General features: G+C 48.2%; 1 protein-coding gene across 2 annotated transcripts in view; it reads right to left on the reverse strand.

Annotated features, from left to right (window-relative positions):
* Nucleotides 1–680: 680 nt before the first annotated feature.
* Nucleotides 681–26,529, reverse strand: part of LOC149325704 (polyamine-transporting ATPase 13A3-like) — a 783,814-nt gene continuing 757,965 nt past the window's right edge. Inside the window, exon 22 of one of the 2 annotated variants that reach the window (XM_089563621.1) lies at nucleotides 681–1,415. In XM_089563621.1, coding sequence (XP_089419747.1) covers nucleotides 1,278–1,415 — 138 coding nt within the window. In that variant the 3' untranslated portion in view covers nucleotides 681–1,277. The remainder of the gene's footprint in view (nucleotides 1,416–26,529) is intronic. The other variant, XR_016286322.1, reaches the window with a different exon arrangement.

The raw sequence follows: 26,529 nt of genomic DNA on the forward strand, positions 1-26,529 counted from the left end.
GCAACGCACATTTAAAAAAGAATTCATCTGACTCCACATTCTGTTCGCTATCTCACTGCGCTGCCATTTATAGATGAACCCCTGGACATGTTCTTTCTGATTGGACTGCACAGCCTCTGAAAAACCCGCATGATGGACAGACACTGTGAACCTGTTGTGTCTACGAAGGATCACTACAGTCGAATGGTTGTTCATATAAGAGACGTGTATGCCCAGACTGAGTACGAACCGGAGTGGCACTCACTATTAGTGATGTGCTCTGCATTGCCCCTTTTCTAGTGCATGGCCTTTTCAGTATGTATTGCTTAACACTGTTTTTATAATGGCTTGTATGTAGTTCATGTACATAGAACATTACATCACTGTAATAAATACCATGTTGAAGAAAAAAAAAGCTGGCATGGCGGAGTGGTAGCGTGCTCGTCTCGCACTCCGGAGGGCCGAGTTCGATTCCCGAACTCGACCAATTTCCTACTCGGTTTTATTTGTTTATCTGGTCTGACTAGAAAGATTAATTAGGCTACTTGGTCAATTAAGCAATTAACTAACCTCAGTCCCACTTACTTGGAGCATCACTATACGATCCCTTTAATTACTAGCCAAAGTACAATTGGACCGTTTGAAATTCACGCACTGAGACGTCACGACCATTTCGACAATTGAAAAGATTTGTATTTCTGTCGACAACTCCTGCTTACAACGATGATGCATTATAGCCTTCTGCCTAACTGGGTGGCGTCTGGGTCTTGGATGTCCTTGGCCGCAGCTATCAGGGCGAGCCGAAGCTGGCGCGGTTGAAGGTCGGTTAAAGAAAGGCCTCCGTTCGAGCGGTAGACAATCTTGTAATCGGCCGCAGGTAATGCTGGCTGTCGTTGCGACCTTTGCGCCCCGAGACGCGCCGCTCGCTGCTGAGACGCTTGGTGTATGGAATCTGCAGGTCGCGAGCCGGTGCTGATGTTCGCCTGGTCCAAACTGTACAAACGCATGCACAAACTGCCGTCAACCAGGACACCATGCGGACGTGTGCACCCTTCAGCGCACACACAACTGTCCAAGATGTGGCGCCAAGATGTGGTGGTGTCCCCCACCCACGAGAGGACACTCCGACATGCAACCCAGTCTGCATACTATGTGGAGGTGCCCACCTGACCGGCACTAGAGGATGCAAAGGCAGGGGACGCCGCTCACCGCCCGCCTCACTGCAACAGCACATCTCCCGCACACCGGACCGAGACGCGGACCGCACCAACGTCCGTCGCTTCAGCAAGTCGCGTTCATCATCTCGTCGCCGCCAAGACCAGCATGCTCGTCAACTTTCCAGGGCGGACAGAGTGGCCGGCAGAATCAACACTACCAGAAAGCCCCAGGCCCCTCCGCCCACACAGGTGGATCCCCGTGACCGGGAGCTCCAGGCCCTGCGAGAGGAGATGAGTCGTCTTACCTCTCTTATCAAGACCCCCACCTCCGTCCTTCCACAGCTTACACCAACCGTCTCTCCCGCGCCCAGCACACTCCACTACCTGAAACATCAACAGAAAATATGGAAGAGTCCGTCTCCCCAATCCCCATCCTCACCTCCACCCAAGAAAAAACGAACAACAGAGCCCCCACCCGTTATCCAGACCGACCTTACATCCCTCGAGGCCCGCCTGGACGCTAAACTCGCTGAGATGGACGCGCGTCTAGAGGCAAAATTCAATCACCTCATCGACCACCTCTCCCAACGTTTCGAGCAACAAATTGAAGCAGGATTTACGCACATGGTGCACACCCTAAAGATCAGCCTTGCACAGTACGACGCCGTCTCCAAACAATAGAGCAGGCCCTTCCCTCGCTACACCTCAGTCTGCCACATCAATCCCGCCCACCTACTCCACAGAATTCCCCAACCAACCAACCCACCTACCCTCACCCCACAAAAGCTCCAGTATGGCGGGGCTACCTCCTAATTCCTTATCAATTCTGCAGTGGAACTGCCGCCGCTTCCGGGGCAAGCGCGCACCCCTCCAACTCCTCCTCCCCACACTTCCCACGGCCCATATCCTTCTCCTTCATGGCATACATAGCCCTGCCACACTTCATAGCTATACATCTGCTCACTCGGACGCCACGAATACGCCCATGGCGTCCACACTCATACATCGCTCCATTACTCACTAAACTCATCACATCACTTTCGAGACGACCTGCGTAATTACAGGAATCATACAAGATACACACTAAATACCCTCGATTTTTGTCGCAATATATACCACCCACCATCTCACCCGATGGCTTCATTGCAAACGCTACTGAGGAACCGCCATCGTCTTGCAGGCAAGCATCCATTCATTATCGGAGGGGATTTCAACACGAAGCATACTGACTGGGGCTACCGCACCACTACTGGACGAGTCAGGCGTCGCTGGTTCTTGGTACGAGAGCTCCGCCTCACAATACACAACAACTTTAACACCGCCGCGAGTGTCAGCGCGGACACCAGCCCGGATTTGACACTGAGCCGCAACCTTGTTAGTATTACGTGGACCACAATGCGTCATACATTAGGAAGCGATCATTGCATCCTCTCCGTTACAGTACCGTACAAGCAAAGAAAGGCCCGTTTGTATTTCGGAGTGGGTTGACACTCTCGAAAAGGCCTACACGTCTGAAACAAGAACAAGAAGACACACAAAGGTGAACAACGTCGTTGGGCACTTTCGTGATTCAAAGCTGTCTCTGATGCAAGCCGATAAGGATGGAGGCTTTGTCGTTCCTCCTCGGGAGGTGTATGATGCAAAGGCTACAAAAGCAATTGAGAAGAACTTTAAGCGCTCGCTTCTTAAGCCAGCCAAGGCTAAGAGTAGGGCGTTGCAGTTGCTAAAAGAGGGGAAGCTGGACAGGCTGGCGAAGGAGGTGAGGAACTGCAAAGGAGATGCACTGAAAGTTTTCTTCAACGCAAAAACTCACAAACCGGAATGTCCCTTCAGAATCATTATCACAGAGTGACACAGCTGGCAAGCACGTCTGGGCAGGTTCCTCCAGCGTCACCTGAACAGTCTTTGTACTGTGGCAACACGTGTTGCCATTCATTGAGTAATAGTTTCCAAAAGCAAGTGACACGTCTTCAGTCAGCTGGGTTCCGACAAGCCTCATTGTATCCGTATCTGAAGGAATGTTGAAAACCGTAAAGAGAAAAGACAAGAACCAGATCGAAGCAAATGGAAACAGAACGGTAGTCATCCCCTATTTGCACACCTCGCATCGCCTGAAGAAGATTGCGAAACGTAGTGACGTCAGAGTAGTTTTCTCGGCTCCGGAGAAGTTGGAAAAACTAGTCAAGCTGACTAATCCTTTTCCAAAGCCTAAAGAACCATGCGGTATCAAGCACCGGGATCGTTTTGTAGCATGTGTTTCTGGTGTAGTTTATGGTTTATGGGGCTTAACGTCCCAAAGCGACTAAGGCTATGAGAGACGCCGTAGTGGAGGGCTCCAGAAATTTCGACCACCTGGGGTTCTTTAACGTGCACTGACATCGCACAGTACACAGGCCTCTAGAATTTCTCCTCCAAAGAAATTCCAGCCGCCGCGGCCGGGATCGAACCCGCGTCTTTCGGGTCAGCAGCCGAGCACCATAACCACTGAGCCACCGCGGCGGCTGGTGTAGTTTATGAAATTCCTCTATCGTGTGGCTCTAGGTACATCGGTCAAACTGGCCGGTGTCTGAATGAAAGATTACTGGAACACAGGAGGAAGGTAGGCGATTATAGAGACGGTAATCTTTCTGAACACTGTCATGATTGTGCTGAAAAGAATAAGAAACCATCTAAACCTGTCTTCAGCGCATTGCAAGATTGTGGCCAAACATAGTTGTCAGGATGTGAGAGAGATAATAGGAGCAGATTTGATTAGAAAAGCCGGTCCATCCTGCGTCAGTGCACCATCTGTCACACTAAAAAGGAAATAATGTTTTTGGGAGCAGCCACGTGATGTCGGCAGGGCTATCAGTTTGACGTCATGCAGCAAGCTGTATATAATTGTGCTTGTGTATCAATAAACCTTCAGTTGAAAGTAAGCGCTCGTGTTGTCCAAGTGTCTTCTCTGTCCGTGTTTTTTTTTTGCGCTTGTACGTGTTCTCAAGTCATGTCCGCACAAAGTTCGTAGTAGTTTTGACAACCAGGTTCAAAGACTTAAAGAAGCAGGCTTTCCTGGCGATGTTCTTGTGGCTGTCGTCGCAGAGACTCTAAAGAAAAAGTTACGCAAAGAAAGAGAACTCATCCAGTTATCTAAGGTAAATGTACCGGAACAACAGAGAAGGAAGTTTGAAGTTATGCCCTATGTACACAGGCTCTCGCACAACTTTAATTGAGTGGCAGCAAAATTTGGTATTGATGTGGTATTCTCAGCTCCCCCCAAGCTTGCAAAGCTTTGCGCTCTGGCTGATCATGAGAGCGTCAAGAATTCAGGGTGTAGCACAAAACATAAGAAGCCGCACGTCTCATGCGCCACAGATATTGTTTATCCGATCCCTTTCCGCGGCGGAAGTGTGTACATTGGGCAGACGGGCAGGTGCCTAAACGTGAGGCTGAGTGAACATGCATCTTCGCTTCGTCAGCAAACTGATGAGCACTTGCCAAAGCATTGCAAGAGCTGCCCAGGTTGCTTTCCCTCTTTGAACCGCATGAAGATCTTAGGAAGGGGTAAAGATCAATTGGCGATTAAAATCTTGGAAGCTCATGAAATATCACAACGCAGTAGTGACACGTGCATTACCACACCATCTATTTACCTAATGGAAAAAGAAAGTTTCTAAGACGCACTTAATGTTTGTAAAACAGCCTTCATCAGCGGTTGCTATTCCTCCCCTTTTCTTTTTTCTTTTATCGGATTGTTCTAGATTATCATAGTTTTGCCATTCTTTCAAGTTTGCGCATGCGTGTCTTTGCTCGAGAAGGCATGTGTCTTTCGTCGATCGATTTCATTCAGTTGTAAGTTGTAGCCCCGTCCTGTCCTCATCTTTCTGTGTCCTGTTTAACGCTACGTTTCTTCGTTCAGATTATGCATGACCAACTGGCCCCACAGTGTACTCTGTTAAACTTCATGACAATAACGCCTGGTGACATTGACGTTTGCCACAGAGAAAAGGCTCGCAATGACTCAACTTGTCCTAACAGTGTTGTTAAACTGAAAAGCCGATCGCAGCGCAGCCTGCTTCTTCAGAAGGCAAAAAAAAAACCCGACTTTCAATGACTGACCTTGGACATTCTTCAAGTCACCCCATTTATGTCAATGAACACCTCTGCCCAGCCCTAAAGGTGCTATTGGGTAAAACTGTTCAAAGGAAAAAGGCTTGCAACTGGAAATTTGTGTGGGTTAAGGATGGCAAAATCTTTGCCCTTAAGGAAGAAAAGTCAAACGTGCTGCATGTGCAGTGTGAGCGTGATGTTCAGAAAATTGCCTAACGTGTGTATGCCTGACCTCGTGCTGTGTTTCTGCATCCCGAAATGGCGAAAACCCCTGTAGAAGTTAACTCAATTTTTTGCTCCCATGGTCCCAACAGTCTCACATGTTTTCGCTTAAATATACGGCCGGCGCGAAACAAAGAGGATCAATTAACCGCTCTTCTAAACAGTTTGAGATTTCAATTCGACGTAATAATGCTCACCGAAACATGGTTTACATACCGATTCTGACGTCATGAAGGATGCAGATTACAACACGTTTTTTCTAAACCGACCAAACAAACGCGGAGGTGGTGTGCTCATGCATATAAAACGATCATTTCAGTGTGAATTACTTGAAGAATTTTCTTTTATCACGTTGAGCACTGAGTGTCTTGCTGTAACATGTAAAAAATATCTGCTTGTAGTAATGTATCGTCCCCCTGAGGGCAACGTCTCCAGTTTTCTCTGTCTTATTGATAGGATACTTAATTATGTAAATGAAAATAAGCTCGTTCTTATCCTTGGAGGTGATCTCAATATTGACATGCTAACTCCATCTACATTACAGCATAACTTTGAAACACTCCTTGACTCGCATGGATTTAACAACCTAATTGAAACGGCTACACGCGTGACACCAAACAGCAACACACTGTTAGAAACATTTATAACCAATGAAGCTATACGAAATACTACCTCCGATGTTCTTTCCTCACATATCAGTGACCACATGCCAATTTTCCTATTTAGTTGAATGACACTTAAAGACAGGCTGAAGAAGCCAGCCATTATCCCAAAAATACAGGACATAAACAATAGCACATTACAAAAATTTCGTACTATGCTCCTAGGAACAAACTGCGATGTCCTATATACCTCAGAAACCTCTGATAAAGCGTATAATAATTTATTGTTTCTATTTCTAAAAAACTATCTCGTATCATTTATTTCAATCCCTAAGCAAAAACCAACAAGATCTCAGAAACCTTGGATATCAAAAGAATGCCTTAAAATGATACGAAGGAAAGATAAATTGTTAAAGAAGTACATAACTATAAGAGACACAAATGAGTGGGAGATATTTAAACACCATAGAAACAAAACCAATGCTTTTATAGGGAATAAGAAGCGAGAGTACCTTTACGACCTTTTTCAGCCAGAGTGCAACTCTAAACCGGATGTTCTCTGGAAAAACATAAATAAAATCTTAAACCGTTCCTTTACGGATCATACCGTTGGGGAATTAACAATAAACAACTCCCTGGTTTCTGGCATTGAGTTGGCGGAGGCTTTCAATAATCATTTTGTAAGTTTAGTTTCGAGTTCATATCATCCTGAGGCTACAAATGGAATCAACAGGAACAGTGAGAGTTTCTACTTGAGTCCCACAAATGAGATTGAGATTCATACAGCATTCATTTCTTTCGTGATATCGATAATATACAAATTAAGCCGGTGAAATATGTTTTAGATTTAATCTTACCACCTCTTTCATTTATGTATAATTTGGTTCTTTCCACAGGAAAGTTTCCTCACAAAATGTAGGCATGAAAAGTAGTCGTTCTGTACAAGGGAGGTGACAAAAATAACTTGCCGAGCTACCGTACGATATTTATACTACCTCTTTTTTCTAAGGACTTAGAAAAATTAATACAATCTGTAATCATTAAATTTACAGAAAAATGTAATCTAATTAATTCAGCAGAATACGGATTTAATAGAGGCCGATCCTCTGAACTGGCCCTCTTGGCACAGAAAGAATTTATCCTGAAAGGCTTTGAAAACACAGAGATGGTCGCTGGTGTATACATTGACTACTCCAAAGCATTCGACCGTTTAAATCATCAGACTCAACTAAAAAAGTTAGAAACATACGGAATTCGAGGTATACCCTTGGACTTAATACGTTCGTACCTGGAGCATCGCAGAAAAAGAGTTGTAATAGGCGAAAATCTTTCTTCTTCTCAGCGTGTTACTACAGGCGTGCCTCGAGGAAGCATCCTAGGGCCCTTATTGTTTAATTTATATGTCAATGACATTGTAAACGTTAGTACAAGGCCAGAATATATAATATACGCTGATAACACAACAATTTTATTTCGAATCAATGATCACAGCCAGCTTGTAAATAACATAAATCAATCATTAGATAATTTAAACGCTTGGAGCAAATTGAATTCACTGGACATAAATGTAACCAAAACAAACGCCGTGTTTTTTTTCCACAAAGCAGTCTCCAATACCTATCATGCCCTGAAATCATAGCCTAGTTTTCGTCCACGCTCCTATCGAAGTTGTTGATGAAATGAAAACCCTAGGCGTTTATTTCCACAAAATTATGTCTTGGGATAGGCACATAAATGACATAATTTCATGCCTGGCAAAAACAGTAGGTATTTTAGCAAAACTCCATTTCTTCCTGCCGCCGAAAATTAAGCTACATATCTATAACTCATTATTCTTGTCTCAACTAAATTACTGTTTCCTTGCATGGGGTACAACTACACAAACAAATTTAAATCGAATATATACACTACAAAAAAGGCTATTCGTCATATAGCTGGTAAAGACTACTACACTCATACCACGCCACTTTTTAAGAATTTTAAGGTAATGTCAGTACACTATCTCTAATTGTATAACTTAGCAGTGCGCTACAAACAGCACATAGCTACCTTTGAGAGTGCAATGCTGTCGATCGCCAGTTTAACAACACTTACACGAACATATCGTTCGCGCTCTGCTCATAACTGGACAGTACCTTTCGTACGAACGACGTTCGGCTAGCAAATGCTCGCACATACTCTCCCCACTCTGTTAAACTATTTTCGTCAAAGTAATGTTAATATTGAAAATGTTAATAAGAAAATAATACATTCATTCTCTCACAAATGTAATTTTTTCTGGTTTCCTGTACTGTGTTCCTCCTATGCTTTTTTGTATTTTTTAGGTTTGCTACTATTCACAATTGCTGTTATTTGCTGATCATGTTTATCCTTCACTTTGTGCCTTTGCCTTTAACACACACACAAAAACTGAACTATGTGTAGTAAAAGCTACAATGTCTGTAAATGTAATCGTGCAACTGTTACTACCGACACCTCGCTGTCTTGCCATGTAATGGTGCCCGAGCGATGTGAAGTGACTTAACGTCTCCTTTTTGTCTCGGGTCCCTCTTTTCTTACTGACATGGAAGTAAACTTCAAACTTCAAACAGGCGAGGACGCGGTTGTAGCCATCACGAACCCCTCCCCCCAACCGATTGCATATCACATATCCCCCGCTGCCACTTCCAAGGAGGCCGAAGAGGCCGCCATGGCCCTGGCCATCACACGCCCGGAGGCACGATATGTACTGTAACATTCTAAAACTGCCATACTAAACTTTGCTCGCGGCAGAGTTCACGTCCCTGCATTTCGCATACTGGACTCCCTCGCCGCGCACCTGCCCCGCCATGTGGAGCTGATATGGATGCTTGCCCACTCCGGGAATCCCGGAAACGAGGCCGCCAACGCTTTAGCCCGAGCTTCTCTCAACCGGGCACCGGCGGCCTCCGACCTGGGGTTCTCGCGGAAGCGCATGCACTCATCCAGTGAAATGACGCAGGCCTGAGAAGCCGAGTGTCGGCTCTACCCCCCACCGCATCCCTCCCTCGACAATTACCATCAGACACTTTGGAGGCGGCTCCAAACACGCACTTTGCCCTCCCCTTATTCCCTTATCACGCTCGCGATATCACCAAGTCCACACAAATCCTTCTTCTACTGTAGAAGAACTGCAGATTGGGCTAGTTGGTGTAGATTCATAGTGATGGTTCAACAGCGCAAACACACACAGACCAAGAAGGAGACAAGACACACACACCCTCTGCCACCTCCCCAAAGCCATTCTCCACCATATTCCTTTCTTGTGCCGGCGGATCCTCCCCCACAGGGCCTGCAGCACTTTACCACTTGGGAGGCTTGGGAGACCCTACTGCGCTCCGTGGACCCGGCCAAGCAAGCCATCGCCACCAGCCGGGCTGCCAGCGTCATGAGCCTCCGGGACATGAACGTTTGAGTGCAGTGGGGCCGTGCAGGGGCCCAAGGACTGACGCGTCCAAAACTTCCTTGTTACAAATAAAGTTTTCATGATTATCATCATCATCCGCCTTAATATAATGTCATTCGATGAAAACGACATTAGGTGTCGAATGAGTTTACAGAACTGATTATCGAGCGGCCTCCGAGCTATATATTTTGTGTTTACAATTTCTATGTATACTGCATGCTCTTATCTTCGTACAATTTTAATCGCAGCTTTGTATTATTTCTGCTGTTATCCGTTGTCAAGAGAAAACAAGGGGTAAGAACCGTTGTCAAGCTGCTCGAGAAGCAGCTTTTTGTTCTTATCCTTGCATTTATTTCTGTATTGAAAGAAATGCTAAATAAACTGATTTGATTAGTGTGTTACCTCGACACCAGAGACTCGGCGAGAATATACACTGAAAAGACAATTACGAAACCGTCACAAGCACTGTAATATTTCTTCTGCGTCTGTATAATTGCGTGGTCGCTCATATATTATATATATATATATATATACACATATATATATATATATATATATATATATATATATATATATATATATATATATATGTATATATATATATATATATATATATATTGTGACGGTTTCGTAATGGTTTTTTCAGTGTATATTCTCACCGAGTTTCCGGTGTCGAGGTAACACACTAGCTCGGAAGCCGCTGGATAATCAGTTCTGTAAACTCATTCGATACCTAATGTCGTGTTCATATATATATATATATTGCCACGCGCCTAACGCGCCGCGCGGCCTCCGCGCTGAATCGAAGACGACGACGAAGCGGCGGTAGACTCTCGCGGCGCGCTTGTTCTGTTTGGTGTCGTGGAAGCTGGCTCTTTAATTAAAAGAAGGCTCCCAGTCTTGGGTTCTTGCCGACGCCTACCTTCGCGGCTCCTCTGGTCGTGACACTGGTGGAAGTGCGACCGATGCTCCCTACTCCTGAGGACGACTCGACGCGTCCGCCTCTTGTGACCACCCCCGTCCATCGTGCCAGCCGGAGGATCTGAGGCCTGTCCCCCGAGGCCCTTCCTGTTGTCAGCGCGCCTTCAACTACCATTCCACTCATGGCGACGCCACTGCCCGCCCTGCCTACGACCGTCCCTGCAGCCAGCCCCACCTATCTGACCCTTCAGACTCCACGCACGCCTAAGCCCTTTCACGGTGACCTGTTTGAAGATGCCGAAGACTGGTTGGCTCACTACGAACGGGTCGCGACCTTTAACTGCTGGGACGACGCTACAAAGCTGCGTAACGTGTACTTCAGCCTTGAAGACTCCGCACGAACGTGGTTCGAAAACCATGAGACTACTTTCTCTACGTGGCCGGACTTTCGACGTCAGCTCCTGAGTACGTACGCCAACAGCGACCGCCGGGAGAGCGCAGAGCGTACACTGTCCTCTCGAATTCAGCTTCCCAATGAGGGTGTTGCCATGTACGTCGAGGATGTGACGCGTCTTTGCCATCGCGCCGATCCGGCCATGCCTGAAGAAAAAAAGCTGCGGCACCTGATGCGCGGCGTAAAAGAACAGCTCTTTTCCGGCCTCGTGCGGAACCCGCCCAACACCGTCGCGGAGTTTCTGGCCGACGCCGTGCACATGGAGAAATTGCTGCAGCAGAGATCCCATCAGTACGACCGGCAACTGCGTCAAACTCCGACTCTATCAACGTTGGACCGGTTCGACCATGAACCCAGGCCGAATCCGGACTCCCTTCGCGAACTCATCCGTTCCGTGGTCCGCGAGGAGCTGCAGCACCTTCAAGCCACCTTTGCCCCTCGCGTCGATTCCGTCACCAGCGTCATCCGCGAGGAAGTCCGGCAGGCACTCAGGGCACAAGACGCTGCAGCTGTGCCGGCGCCGCAACCGACCCCATACGATCCCGCGCCGTACCCGCCTCCTGTCCAGCCAGTTACGTACGCGGACGTCGTGCGCCGCGCGGCCCCACCTCCTGGGCCTTCGCCTTACACCGCACCATTGGTCGCAGTGCACTCTGCCCAGCAGACTCCTTACTGGGCGGATCGGCGCCAGGCACCGCGGAAGACTGACCTCTGGCGGACTCCGGATCAACGCCCGCTCTGTTACCACTGTGGTGAGGCCGGCCATCTCTACCGGCGGTGCCCCTATCGTGAAATGGGACTACGCGGTTTTTCCATCGACAGCCCCCGTCCACGCCCTGGAGAGCGCCCTCAAGACATCGCTGAGTATGTCACCCGCCAGCGTAGTTCACCGTCTCCCCCGCGCCGCGAGTCGCGATCGCCCTCTCCACGCCGGTCTTCGCCCTCTGGGTCCCGTTTCGCCCCAGGACAACGTGGTTCCTCGAGCCCTCGTCGGGAAAACTAGCTCCGGCGGCCTTTGGAGGCGAGGCCGCCGAACGCCGTTCCGACGCAAAGCTTCCACCGCCGCAGCAACTGAATCGCCCCGACGTCGCACGCCGCATCGCTGCACAGTTTTCCCCGACGCGCCTTTCGTATCGCCGCGATGCCGCAGCCCCGATCGCCGACCCGCTTCCGCCGCCGCACCGACCCAATCGCCCCGACGCCGAACGCCGCATCGCCGAAGAGTTCCCCCAACGCACCACTTGAATCGCTCCGACAGCGCAACCCCAGTCGCCGACCAGGTTCCGCCACCGCACCGACTGAGTCCTCCACAACAGCCATCGACGGGCCGTGCTGAAGGCAGGGTCTCTTTGGATATCCCCGTTCTCGTCGACACAAAGGAGGTCAGTGCGTTGGTCGATACGGGCGCAGATTACTCTATCCTTAGCGGACGGCTTGCGACGGCCCTGAAAAAAGTGACGACACACTGGGACGGCCCTGACATACGCACGGCAGGCGGACATCTTGTCGCACCACTCGGCATGTGTGCGGCCCGGGTTACGGTTCGAGGCTGCACATTCGTTGCCACTTTTCTCGTTCTCCGCGAATGTTCTCGCGATGTCATCCTTGGCATCGACTTTCTTCGCGAGCACGGTGCTATCATAGACCTGCCGAACCGCTTGGTGACGTTTTCTACCGCAATGGCCACAGAAGAACCTGCGCATCAGGGTTCTCGGTCCGCCCTGGGAGTCGCCGACGATAACGTTACGGTGCCACCACGTGCCAGCATTCTCGCTAGAGTTACCTGCAACGAGCCACATAGGGGACTCCGGGTTGTCGAGCCTAATGTCTCCCTCGTACTCACTAAGGGGGTTGCGGTGGCACGGGGCCTTGGATCCCTTCATGACGGTTGTACAGAGGTCCTTGTCACCAACTTCTGCAATGAGCATCGACATCTGTTCCGTGGCACAGCCATCGCTTACGTCGACCATGTTCAGGAAGTGGCCGAATGCTTTGCTTGTGCGGAGGACACACCTGGAGCTGACGCCGAAGCGGTCACCAACGTAGACATAAATCCAGGCCTTCCACCGACAGAAAAGAGGCAACTCCAGGACCTCTTGCGGGAGTTTGGTGCGTGTTTCACGTCGTCGTCTAAAGTGCGCCAAACGTCGATAGTTAAACACCGCATTATCACGCATGAAGGAGCCCGACCCATTCATCAGCAGCCCTATCGTGTGTCCCCTCGTGAGCGAGATGCTATTCAAACACAGGTCGAAGAGATGCTCACAGACGGCGTCATCCAACCGTCAAGCAGTCCGTGGTCGTCTCCTGTCGTCCTCGTGAAAAAGAAAGACGGGACACTACGGTTCTGCGTAGACTACAGGAAGCTGAACAGTGTGACCAAGAAAGATGTGTACCCACTGCCGCGTATCGACGACTCCCTCGACCGACTTCGTCAAGCCAAGTACTTCTCTTCGGTCGACCTCAGAAGTGGTTATTGGCAGATAGAAGTTGATGAGAGGGACCGCGAGAAAACCGCCTTCATCACACCGGACGGGCTGTATGAATTTCGTGTCCTCCCATTCGGGCTCTGCTGTGCTCCTGCCACGTTCCAAAGAATGATGGACACCGTTCTCACCAGTTTGAAGTGGCAGACCTGTCTTGTTTATCTTGACGATGTCATCATTTTTTCCTCAACGTTCACGGAACATCTGCACCGCCTCAGGACTGTCCTCGAAGCCGTTCGATCCGCCAACCTCTCCCTCAAACCAGAAAAATGCCACTTTGGGTTCACCGAATTGAAGTTCCTCGGGCACGTCATTAGTGCTGACGGAATCCGCGCTGACCCAGAGAAGCTTGCTGCCGTTGCTGCCTTTCCGGTTCCCGCCCACAAAAAAGCAGTCCGACGCTTCCTGGGCCTGTGCTCCTACTATCGCCGCTTCATTAGAAACTTCGCCCAGCTCGCCAGCCCCCTGACACTCCTAACCCGTGATGACACGTCATTTTCCTGGGGCAACGAACAGCAGACTGCCTTCGACGAGTTACGACGCCGACTCCAATCGCCGCCCATCCTGGCACATTTCGACGAAGATGCTGACACGGAGGTGCACACGGATGCGAGCAACGTCGGTCTTGGCGCTGTTCTAGTACAGCGGCAAAATGGCGTCGACAAAGTAATTGCCTACGGCAGCCGCGCACTGTCGCGCGCTGAGTTGAACTACTCTACTACGGAAAAAGAATGTTTGGCGGTAGTCTGGGCCGCCGCTAAGTTCCGCCCATACCTGTATGGTAGACCGTTTCGTATCGTCACCGACCACCACTCGCTGTGCTGGTTGAAAAATTTAAAGGACCCTTGCGGCCGCCTAGCACGTTGGGCATTACGCCTGCAGGAATTCGATTTCACCGTCACCTACAAGTCAGGCAGGAAGCACACCGACGCTGACAGCTTGTCACGCGCTCCCGTCGAACCTCCTCCAGAAGGCACCACCGATGATGATAGCTTTCTTGGAGCGGTCAGCACGTCTGAGCTCGTTTCCAGACAGCGTGCCGACGCCGAGCTGGGACTGCTCGTCGAACATCTCGAAGGCGGGCGCCCTGCAATACCACGATACCTAGCTTGTGGACTATCATCGTTCTGCCTGCGGAGAGGGGTGCTTTATAAAAAGAACTCTACTTCAAGTCCGACAACTTACTTGCTCGTCATACCGTCCGATCTCCGGGATGAAGTCCTCCTTGCCTGCCATGATGAACCGACTTCCGGCCACCTTGGAGTTACACGCACCTTATTCCGAATCCGGAAGAAATATTACTGGCCCAACCTAACTTCAAGTGTCAAGCATTATGTCCGGACATGCCGGCAATGCCAGCGGCGGAAAAAACCCGCGCTCAAGCCTCCTGGACTGCTTCAGTGCATCGAGCCACCACAAATACCATTCGACAAAGTCGGCATGGACCTTCTGGGGCCATTTCCTCTCTCGTCGTCCGGCCACAAGTGGATCGTAGTCGCCACAGACTACTTGACCCGCTACGCTGAAACAAAGGCCCTTGCGCGAGGTACTGCCGCCGAAGTTGTCCACTTCTTTATGCACGACATCGTGCTTAGACACGGCGCCCCATCGGCCATCATTACTGACCGAGGCAAGGCGTTTACAGCCCGACTTCTACGAGACGTCTTAACGCTTAGCCATACTGCGCATCGACCAACAACAGCGTATCATCCCCAAACCAATGGTCTAACGGAACGGCTCAACAAAACATTGGCGGACATGATCTCGATGTACGTCGACGTTGAACACAAAACCTGGGATGAGGTCTTGCCGTACGTCACCTTCGCATATAATACCGCGACGCAGGAAACCACCCAGTTCACCCCGTTCCGTCTCGTGTATGGCAGAGAGGTCCGCATGATGCTAGACGCCATGCTGCCGTATGGCGACGCAGAGCTCCCCCCTGAAGCAGGCCACTTCGTGGAACAAGCAGAGCAGGCCCGTCAGCTGGCCCGCTTGCACATCAAGGACCAGCAATCCGCCGATGCCCGACACTATAACCTTCGGCACAGGGACGTGCACTACGAGCCCGGCGACCACGTGTGGGTGTGGACACCCGTGCGCCGCAAGGGATTGTGCGAAAAGTTTATAAATAGGTACTTTGGCCCGTACAGAGTCCTGCGCCGCCTGACGGAAGTTGTACCCCATGGAACTGTGATCGTCGGCCCTCAGTGTCAACGGCCTGAAATTGTGTATGTAGTGCGCTTAAAGCCCTACTTTTCGCGTAACTGAGCGCTGCGTTCACGCTGTGTTTCTTACCTTTTTCCCCTTACCCCACGTGTGACCTTGACTCTCGCCGCATTTCATTTAGCGCAGGTTGTATAGTTCACCTCACCCCTATTCTTCTTGTTTTTTCTCCTCCTCCTCTCACTGTACATACCCCATTTCACATCGAGACGATGTTTTCTTTCGCGGGGGGGAATAATGCCACGCGCCTAACGCGCCGCGCGGCCTCCGCGCTGAATCGAAGACGACGACGAAGCGGCGGTAGACTCTCGCGGCGCGCTTGTTCTGTTTGGTGTCGTGGAAGCTGGCTCTTTAATTAAAAGAAGGCTCCCAGTCTTGGGTTCTTGCCGACGCCTACCTTCGCGGCTCCTCTGGTCGTGACAATATATATATATATATATATATATATGAACGAGCCCCTCATTCCCCTTCCCTTGTTTGCTTATATATATATATATATATATATATATGCCCATTAGCATTGGAAAACTTGGCTATGTTAAGCCTGGATATCAGCGGAAGGCTACGGTGAGCGTCGTACGAGGAAGCCGAGCGCGCCCCGATGCACACTCGGTGAACACGCGCAGAGCGCGCGAACGACGGCGAAGGTCGACCGACGGAGCCGCGCTCGGCGGCGGCTCCGCCGACCATGTGTGCCTGTCCAGTGACGTCACGCGGCGAACTCGCGCACGCGCTGATGTGGCTAAAATTGATCACGGCGCACGCCAGACCTGGTGTTGACTAGCCTAGTGAAGCTTTTCGCTTCAAAATAAACCGCACCCTCGCTACCAGCCTTGCGTGGCTTGCGTGGTTCACGCTGACAACATCGCGGCGCCCTTTTCGCCCACTTCGGACCAAGTACTGCTTCGCCGCTACATTTTTCGACTCGATAGATCGTTGTAAACGGTTGTATTCGCTTTTATTTTGTGCAATCTCATCCCTCCGTAATAATATAGCTGTGAAATATTATAGTTTTTTGAGGTACATTTAAAAATTTCTTGATGTTAAGCCTCCCTATATACGGCGTACACTGTCCTCATAACAATGACCCCGGGTCAGGTACTTCAACTTTTCACTAGAATCTACATTTTCGTTTGATCCAATTGATTTACAGTTAAAAAAAACGAAGCCTTCGAATGCATCCATTACTGCCGTTAATAAAACAGAAAAATGTTTCTTCGGCACACACTTCAGGAGCTTTGACTTGCTGTCACTAGGTGGCGCCACAGTATGTTATCCTTCTAGGGTTTAAAAATAACAATGGTCATGTAAATAAATCTGCAGTGGAAGTTAGCAAAAAGCGATTGAAGGATTGGTGGCTGAAAAGCAGAGATGTGGCTTAATGTTAGAATTGTAGGAAACCGTAGGTAAAGATGATGGCGATTCTTAATGAGAATTGCCAACACAGTAAACAAAAAAAAATAATAAAAAAAAGAAAAGCTGAGCATGGTGGCAATTGCCACCACCCCGTTTTAAAGGGGGCGCTCCTATCCATTCATCCATCCATCTTCTCGGGCGCTACGCTAGCCACTCCCAACCACCGTGCTCCCGACTAAAACTGTCGTTGTGAGTACGGGTGGCAGTGCGCGTAAGCTGCTCCCGTAGTGCCCGTAGCATGCGCAAAGCTTTTGCGGACGCAGAGCTAACAGTGTCTAATTTCACGACAGAGAGCATTGTGACGTCCGCCATTTGCCTGCCACCGCTGGCTGAGCTTTGAGTTGGCTTGGACTCGTGGTAGATAGCAGTGATCAACACGTTATTGAAATGAGGATTAAATTTTTGAAATCGGTTTCCATTTGCAAAGCAATTCTATTGGCAACGTATTGAAGCATACGTCGAAATTTTTGTATGCTGTACTAGAGTGTACTAGAATTTTTGAGTGGCGCGACCGGCTACCGTTGAGTGGGCCTTTTCGTGTAGAAAAGTAGCGGCGGCGCTGTAGTCGCCCACTCTTGAAAGCGTCGCCCGGCCACTCCGGCTGCGCAGGCGGCTGCTCGCCGGTGCGTTTGCAGAAACAGCGAGTTTTCACAAAAGGAACGTAAAAAATGGATGTTTCATCACAACTGAACTACATTACCGTCTCGGCTACAACTAACCTGCGCTGGGAGGGCACCTGGTAGGCTCGGAGAGATTTTGTTATGATGCGCAAAATGGTTGTAACATGACTGGCTGTGGTGAAGCACGACAAAAGGTTATTCTAGAAAACCATATTATTAACCTGCTGCTTGTAAGCAGGATCAAACGTCACTATTTGAGCGATCAGTGCCCTTCATTCATTTTATTGCCTGTTTATGATCAAGTTTTCTGTATAAAACGCATTCTAATGAGCTTAGTGGAGCGTGTGAGCAGTATGGCGGTGACTGCTTAATAATTTTTGCAGATGTAATTCTGCTGAAGGCAATTGGTGCATATTGTCAGTTGCTGCGTTTATATGGATCCTACAGGGGCGCATAGAATTTCTAGCGCATCGCATTCATGTAAACAGCGTTAATGCGCTAGGAAGGCGCACCGCATTAATGCGCCAGATGAGCGTTGAGTTACGGGAGCGAGTCGACTCATGCTTGTGGCGCTGCGTTCTCGCGATAGTTAATGCGCTACATGTAAATAGGGTATTTTATCGCAATCTTTATTCGAACTGTAAGATGCAGACCTAAATGCAGGCGAAAAGAACGACCGATTTTCTCAGCATCCAGTGCAACGTTCTTGATGGGGTTTGTTGCATTGTGGAAGAAAACTTTCAAATTATCAAACTGTACGAAGCAGAGTTTATATTAACGTCGTCAGTCTTCTTAGTACAAATCTCGAGAAACTAAAAAAAGGCAAGCATCAAATTTAACTCAGTAGTATAGACAAAAATGTCACAAATTCTTATACTGCAATAATAGACTGGGACATCCACAGTGCACTAAATTGATGTATGATACACTACTCTCAAATATACCCGTAATTTCAGAGAGAGAAGTTTGCAAAATCTTCGTAAACATCGTAAATATTTGTTCCAAGCTGTACACTTATATTTCTCATTTGTCCACTTGAGAGGCTCCAGCAGACGCACTTTACAAGCAGATTTACAGGTTTATAAGCTTTGTTCCATTTTTTCTTTAACGGGCTCAATTTCGTGGGTTTCTGTAGAGAGTACAGGGCCTGAAATTGAAATTCTGCAGCACACATTTGCTTTAATTTAACATACTCTCTCTAATGAAACAAATTTCATTCTAATTAGTCCAGCAGTTGCCTCAATAGAGCACTTATGTGCTTCATGTCTTCATGTCCGCACGAACACTTCACAATCCACGCTGCCTTCCCCTGTCTACTTGAAAAACACTGATCTCTCGATGGCGAGTACGCCTGTGCGAAAGTTCAACTTGCACTCAACGTATGACACACCATTGAAGTCGGGGAATTCATGTAGTGCCCACGATCTCGATGGCACGGCGAGCTTGCGAAGGTCGTCAAGGGAGGCGACTGGCTCAGAAGCAAAGTCGACGACTGCGTGATCCGCTTCTTCGGCTTCGTTATTCTCAGTAGCGGCTGTTGCACGTTCGTCTGATGACGCCACTTTACCTCGGTCAATGCGACGTCGTTTTCTTTCGCCGTCGTTATCAGACGCGAACTGACGCCGTTTTGTCAGTGGCCGCGGTGCCGGTGTTTTCTTAGTTAGGTATGAAGGCACAATCGGCAAAATCGTCGGCACAGCGTCAGGCCGAAGAGTTGGTTTGCCTCTTGGCACTCGAACTTCTGTTCCGTTAATTATGTGCACATAATCTCTCACGATTAAATGAGGCTCAAAGTGAAGCGCGCACACAGCGCAATCGGCGTCGAGGGGCTTATCAAGCCTATACAGATTTCTCTCCCAGACAAGTCGTCGCTCTTCATCTCTTGGGGCTTTAAAAAGCGATACCTTGCGGCCTTGGACCGTGCGAGCGTGCCCAGTCTTGCACCCGGGCTCAGAACAGTGATTTAAACGCTGTTTTCTTTCCATTTGAGTCACAAATCTGCGATAGAGCTCGCATGCCCGCACGCACACACACGCCTACAGGTCGGAACACGCCAACTTGCTTCAAGAGTGTACGACGCCAGCGCCACCGCTACTTTCTTCAAGAAAGGGGACGCTGGTATGCAAGGCGCGCCGGCTTCGGTCGCGCCACTCAAAAATTCTAGTACACTCTAGCTGCACTCTCTTTCCATCGTAACCGCCATTTTTGCAAATTGCATTTGTTTTAGCCGTGTAGCAGCACGCAGAAAAAATTTAATTAATGCAAAGATATCTCATTCGTTGAGAATGACATTAAATCTGCCGCGTGGCAGGGGTTTAAGCGGCTAAGGAGGATGCATTGGGGGGGGGGGGGGAGCGAACCGCAGCGGACGAGTAGCGGAAGAGGGCCTAGGTCGCTTTGATTGGGGTATCGAGGCTCTATCTTCTGCTACCCTCTGCTGGATCACTGCTCAAAGCCAGGGCAGGGGGGGGGGGGGAGTATATGGTGGAGTTGGCAGTGGGCTAACGCTTCCAGGGCGTGCAAAAAGCAGACAACACACGCGAAAGCACAGAGAAGCTAGGATGCCTTCTCAGGGCTGGACGGTAGGTAATGCTTGGATGGGAGGGAATGACGGAGGTACGAAGACTGGGTAAGTCCGGTAGGATTAGGTGAGGTAAGAAGTGGGACGGAGGGAAGTCTGGCGGAGTTCCGGAATTTTTTAATCCACACAGGAAATGAAAGCACAGGCGAACACATGAAGCGCACGTGGATGGTAATTCGGGATGCTGGGCGATAACACACACCACCAGAAGGTAGCGCACCCGCCGCGGTGGCTCAGTGGTTAATTCGCCCGTCTACGGAGCCGGAGTACCTGGGTTTGAACCCGACCGCGGAGGCCGCGTCTTGATGGAGGCGGAACGCAAAAGGCGCCGTGTGCTGCGCGATGTCAGTGCAGGTTGAAGATCTCCATGAGGTTGAAATTGTCCCAGAAACCTTCACTAGGTCATCTGTTTCTTTCTTCCTTCCTTCACTCCCACTTTCCTCTCTTCCCTTACGGCGTGGTTCAGGCGTTCGCCGAGATATGTGAGACAGATACTGTGCCATTTCCCTTCTTAAAAACAAAAAACAATTTACAGCAGGTAGGTAGTTTGCGTGAACACACTCGCGCGCACACACAAAGGGCAGGTCGGCTCCAGGATAGGGCAGTGAGAAAGGTCGATTGGTCAACAACAGCTATGGTGGGCGAGCACACACCGAAATAGGACGGAACGAAGAGGGCCGTTTCCCCTGCGCGCGCGCGCATCAATCACACCATCCATGGCGCTGTTGTAGCTGCGACACCGGTGGCTTCCCTTGTTACTTCAAGTAACTGACGCGGCTAAGGAGGGTGCACTGCGCGGAAGCGAAGCAGAGGAGGACGAGTAAGGTGCGCCCCACAATAATTACCGTAAAAACTTCACCGGCGTTCGATGGCCCTTGCCCATGTATTTATTTATCATCATAGCCACAGCGCCATTGTCTGGCATTACAGTGCGGGGGGGGGGGGGGGGTTGAAAAAGAAAAAGTACACAAATGCCACCGCGTGCAGGTGGTTACATAAAAAAGATAACATTGAGATATAAAGAACCAACAGGGCTAAGTCATTGTTTCGAAGATAGTTAATAGCAGAAATTACATCCTTGTTCCTCTTTCTGACGTTCTTTTTGGATGAAATGCAGTCAACGACTTCGGAAATAGCGAAGCTTCGGTTAGCTTCGCTATTTCGGTTATCGACAAGGAAGCTTCGGTTAGCGACAAGGAAGCAGGGTTTGTCGCCATGCCAAGTTCTTTGTACCATGAAAAGGCCGATCAGGCATTCAATAAGAATTTTGTTAACTTTACCTCTTCCGGGGCAAAAGTGAAAAATAGAGCGTTCGAGCTATGTGAGAGTTTGAATCTATCGAATTTGTGCAAACGTATCTCAGCAGCAAAAAGAGACGGGTTGCGTGCCTTTTTTTCTGCAAAAACCCACAAGGAAGGGGTGCCTTTTCGTGCCATTGTTACGGAAAGGGGTTCCGGGCAAGGTGCGGTATCGAGATTTTTGCAGAAGCATATCAGCTTGTTACCTTTCATGGATCATGATTCGAAGTTCGTCGGAAGTCATAAGTTACCTAAAGAACAGGGGACAAGCTTCTGAGAGCCTGTACGCTTTCTCTTAGGATGTGGTAGATTTGTTTTATTCTCTCCCACAGCCTGATATGCTGCGGGCTGTAAGAGATCTTATCGAAGCATCGGGTGCTGTCGCATTTAAAAACTCGACGAGTTTATCTATTGACAACTTCTTAGAAGTGCTTCGTTTTTACCTTGCATCAACATTTGTTATTCATAACGGACAGTCTTTTTCTTCAAAAAGAAGGCATATGCATTGGTTCCTGCCTTGCCCCCATTTTAAGTTACGTCTTTTTAGCCCATTGTGACAGGCGCATTAGCGACAGCCTTGATAAATCGGTTGTCGTCAAAGTGTTTAGGTATGTGGATGATTATCTTGTGGTTATGAAATCGACAGAAGGTGGCCAAAGTAGCAATGCTATAAAAAATGTGATCAAGGTGTTCGAAAATTGTTCCCACGGTCTGCAGTTTACGTGTGAGGATCCTATCAAAGGCGGTCTGCAGTACCTTGACGTTTGTTTGAGTCTAGATAAGGATAAAGTCTGCTGGGTGTATCAGCCGCGCACCAAAAGAGGCATTTTGAAATATGATTCGGCCCACTCAAAGGTAGTAAAGAGGGTTTGGTTTGGTTAGGTTTATGGGGTTTAACGTCCCAAAGCGACTAAGGCTATGAGAGACGCCGTGGTAGAGGGCTCCGGAAATTTTGACCACCTGGGGTTCTTTAACGTGCTCTGACATCGCACAGTACACGGGCCTCGAATTTCTGCTGCAAAGAAATTCAACCGCCGCGGCCGGGATCGAACCCGCGTCTGCCCCCGCGGCGGCAGTAAAGAGGGGGATTGCCCTAAATTGCATACGTGAGGCCCTCAACAAATCGTGTCAGCATAAAGTCTCGGCCAGTGTGTAGATGCAGTCACAGCGCCTGAAAAGGGCTGGTTTCCCACAAGAAATCATCGCCTCTGTGGTGGAAAGCCTAGTGAAGGAGCTAAACTCTGGGAAGCGAAAAGAAAAGGCTCCCCAGACTAGGCGTCCGGCGATGATCCCCTACTTACGCAACGTGTCGCACCGGCTTAAAAAAGTGGCCCAGAAGTGCGGGGTATCCGTCGTGTTTCCAGTGCCCAATAAGCTCTCACAAATGTGTGGAGCTGTCAACGAGGTGAATGACGATACTCGGTGCACAACGAAGCATGCCACCCGTTTCACAGCATGCGTCACAGGGGTGGTCTACGAGATTATGCTCTCGTGCAAGAAGTCGTACATTGGCGAGACAGGCAGGTGCCTGATCGATAGGTTGAGGGAACACCGTCGTGCTATGCAAGCTGTAGCAACGGATGGGCACCTAGCAGAACACTGCAAGTCATGTAAAAAATGTAAAGCAAATGAGCCGCAGTTCAATGCCACACGCACGTGCGGTAAAGGAAAAAAGAGGCTTGACAGAGAAATTATAGAGGCTTATCGCATTGTAAAGAAAGCTGAAAATTGTATCAGCACTCCTTACCTGACCTTATCACGCAAAGAAATTGCTTACCTTGATACCTGATCGCGCTAAACACACCTGTGATAAAGCCGATTCATTGCTTGGTTTATAATTTGTTTCTGCCCTCTATGTATCTGAATATATGTGTTTTTTCCCGAGTAAAGAACTAGTTGATGTCAAGCGTTTGTCCTGCGTGCTTCATCTTCTTCTTGTCCCTGTCTTTTTATTGCGCTTTGCTAAGTTCAGCATGTATCACCAACTCGCCCAACTTTCTGCATTGCTTGATGTTCAGCACCTAACATCAATTTGCTCCACCTTGCCCTTCTCCATGATTCAGCCAAATGAGGTTGGTGGGAGTGCGCACATGGAACTTCAATGGTTGAAGAGGGGCTGTCACTGTGACGACCATTATCACAGACAGGAACTGCCAGACCCGCAAATTCTTAGCCATGCAACATGATGACATTGACCACAAGTTTGACGTCTGGCATATTGCAAAAGGTAATGATTTATTTCTGCTGTTATTTATCTGCGCAGACGTGGTGCGTTAAATTGGTGACCTGTTAACTGCTTTGTGTTAACTGAGTAGTAATTCCGAACAAAGTGTGCAAAGCTGCCAACATTGACAACAGTTTCGGAGGCTGAAAGAAAAAGAGAAAATGAATTATGTCATGCTTAAAAGAAATGCAAGCAGTGAGCGCCAGAAGAAATTAGTTGGGTAAGGCATTATGTCCATTTGGATGGTATGTGGCATGACAGCTGAAAAAGGCAGACGAGCATGCCCATTCTTAGCAGTAGCCATGAGGACAAATATGAGTTAGCCTGTACCAATAGAGTTCTGCATTCTAATCGCAAAGGGACCAGTCTAGCCGAAAATTATTGTTTATAAGCTAGAAGGGAGCAAAAAAAAACAACAACGTAGATGTCGCCACCGATTATATATCGGTATAGCCCAGAGGCTACAGTCAGTCAGCTTGAATTGACCAGTGGTGAGATTTTTAAGTCCACCTTTCTACTCTATAACCGATTCTTTTGTTCCTGCACAAACGTCAACATAGCCGGGAAGAACCAGATATTAAATTTTATTTTGAGCAATAATTAAATAGAGTTCTCTTTAGTGCCTCCCTGATTGATGCCTGCATTGGAACAAATCAGGGTTTTGGTCATGCTAAGGCATTTCAGCCTTTTTAAAAATTAAAGAAGAAACAGTTTTTTCCGCATCTAATTTTGCTTCCAAATGAAAAGGCGAATAATCAGTTTTTATATTTTTGTAAATTTGCAGGCGTAAAAAAGAGGCTCCTGGCAGCAGCTAAACGCAAGGACAGTAAACTGATTGACGCATGGGTGAAATCGATTGTTTCCCATTTGTACTACTGTGCCCAATCAAGCCATGGTGATGGAGACTGTAGTGGCCAAGTGGTTGCCGATACTGAACCACATTTCAGACATCCACGAAGACCACTCGGACATTGTTAAATCATCCGAGCATCCAAGTAATCTGCGGAAGAGGTGGATAAAGCGAGGTAAGCAACTTCATCTACTGCAACTGCCGTTTCGGGTAATCTAAGCATAGTGTTTCATTGTCTTCACAGTAATCAGTAGCGTTAGGACAAGTGCTTCTAGACGCCATTGTAATTCAAATGTATTTTTTACAGAATGCATGACCTGATTGTCTCACTTTGCAGTTCTTAGTCTACCTTTCGAGAGCATGCTTGCATTCAATGTCTATATTCGGTTTCATATATAAAATGTAACGCTGGGAAAGGTAAGGAAGGAGCCCCCATGAAAAAATAAGGGATGTTATTCTGTGATTGTTTAGTGGCAAAGTTATCTAAGGCGTGAGAAAGCGACAACGTGCTCTCAGCAATAACTACGCATTGAATCAAGCTCGTGACTAATGTTTTATGCAGTAAGCCTGCAGGCAAAGCATTATTTTTCACTCACCACAAGGAACATATGACTTTTTGATTGCAGATGCAAGCAGTACAAAAACGAGCACTACCTTTGACAGAGTTGCATCTGATGTTTGGAACGGAGTATAGTGTTGTATAGAATGTTACCATAAAACATGCCAAGAATTCTGACCAAAGAAAATATTACAATATTTTGGAACTGATCACCGTCTGTTTACTTAATGCTTTGTGCGATGTGCATCTTCATTTGTTCGAACTCTGTAGTAAGTTGCGCATACAGGCAATTAGGCTGTGCGTGCAGAGGTAACACGGTTATGACAACCAGCATTATGTGGAGAAGTGTTTGAGCAGGGCAAGTATAAAATTAAATGATAATGTATTACTACCACACTGCGTTTGTGATGAAGACCATTATGAAGTACGGCAACAATATTATTTTAGGTAGAGGTGCACATGAGCAATCTGCAATTTTCACTTGTCCAGGGCTCCTGAGGGACATGAAGCAGCTCTCTGGGAAGGCACAGACATACAATGTGGAAACATTTCATGCCTGTCTCATCCATTTTTGCACCAGAGTGTAAAGCATTCTCTTATGGTGTCATGGCTGCCAGGTAATGTGAAAATTATAGACCTTGAGCTTTTGCCACACTGGTATGATCAACTGCCGCCGCTGTTGCTCGAACTCTTTAGTAAGTTGCGCATACAGGCAATTAGGCTGTGCGTGCAGAGGTAACACGGTTATGACAACCAGCATTATGTGGAGAAGTCTTACATTGCTACAGGTCTTACATTGCTGCATTGCGCTTTGATGAAAATAGCCAGACAAGTCAGCGCAGGACAGCGGCAGGAGATCTGCTGTGGAAGCGGAAGCACCCAAAGGCACGAGGTGGAGAGCCTGTGGCCCTGCCTTGGAAAGAGAACCCTACTTACGGTATGTTTTATTAAATTCTGGTGCCATAGCTTGTAGGCATATACGCCTTGAGCCTACCTGATTTTCCGTGGGTTTAGTGAAGGCCTATGCAAATACTCGATAAGTTCGAATATGCGGCCAAATAGTAAATATTCAATACGTGATTGCATTCCAATGTTTCGTAATAAATTCAACACAAGGACACAAGACGAGGAAACACACACACGAGCGCTGAACTGCAACTTTATTTGAGAAAAGGCGCCAACCTCTACATATATACCCTCATATATGCCCACTAGGGTAAAACTAGAATCACTGCGCGTGTCAAGCCATAAGCAAGAAAAAATATTCAAGAGCTAAGGGTACAGTATACAGGTGACCAAGACCCCAAAAAAGAAGAAAGATAACAAGAAGCAGCGAGAAGAAATTATTCCACTTGCCCTTTTCTTCCTGCGTAACAAACAGTGGGCAGAAATCGTGTTTAAAAGAGGTAAAAGCACAAATC

Source organism: Amblyomma mixtum, chromosome 10 (assembly GCF_055824585.1).
Source record: "Amblyomma mixtum isolate Tamu chromosome 10, ASM5582458v1, whole genome shotgun sequence".
Taxonomy (NCBI): domain Eukaryota; kingdom Metazoa; phylum Arthropoda; class Arachnida; order Ixodida; family Ixodidae; genus Amblyomma; species Amblyomma mixtum.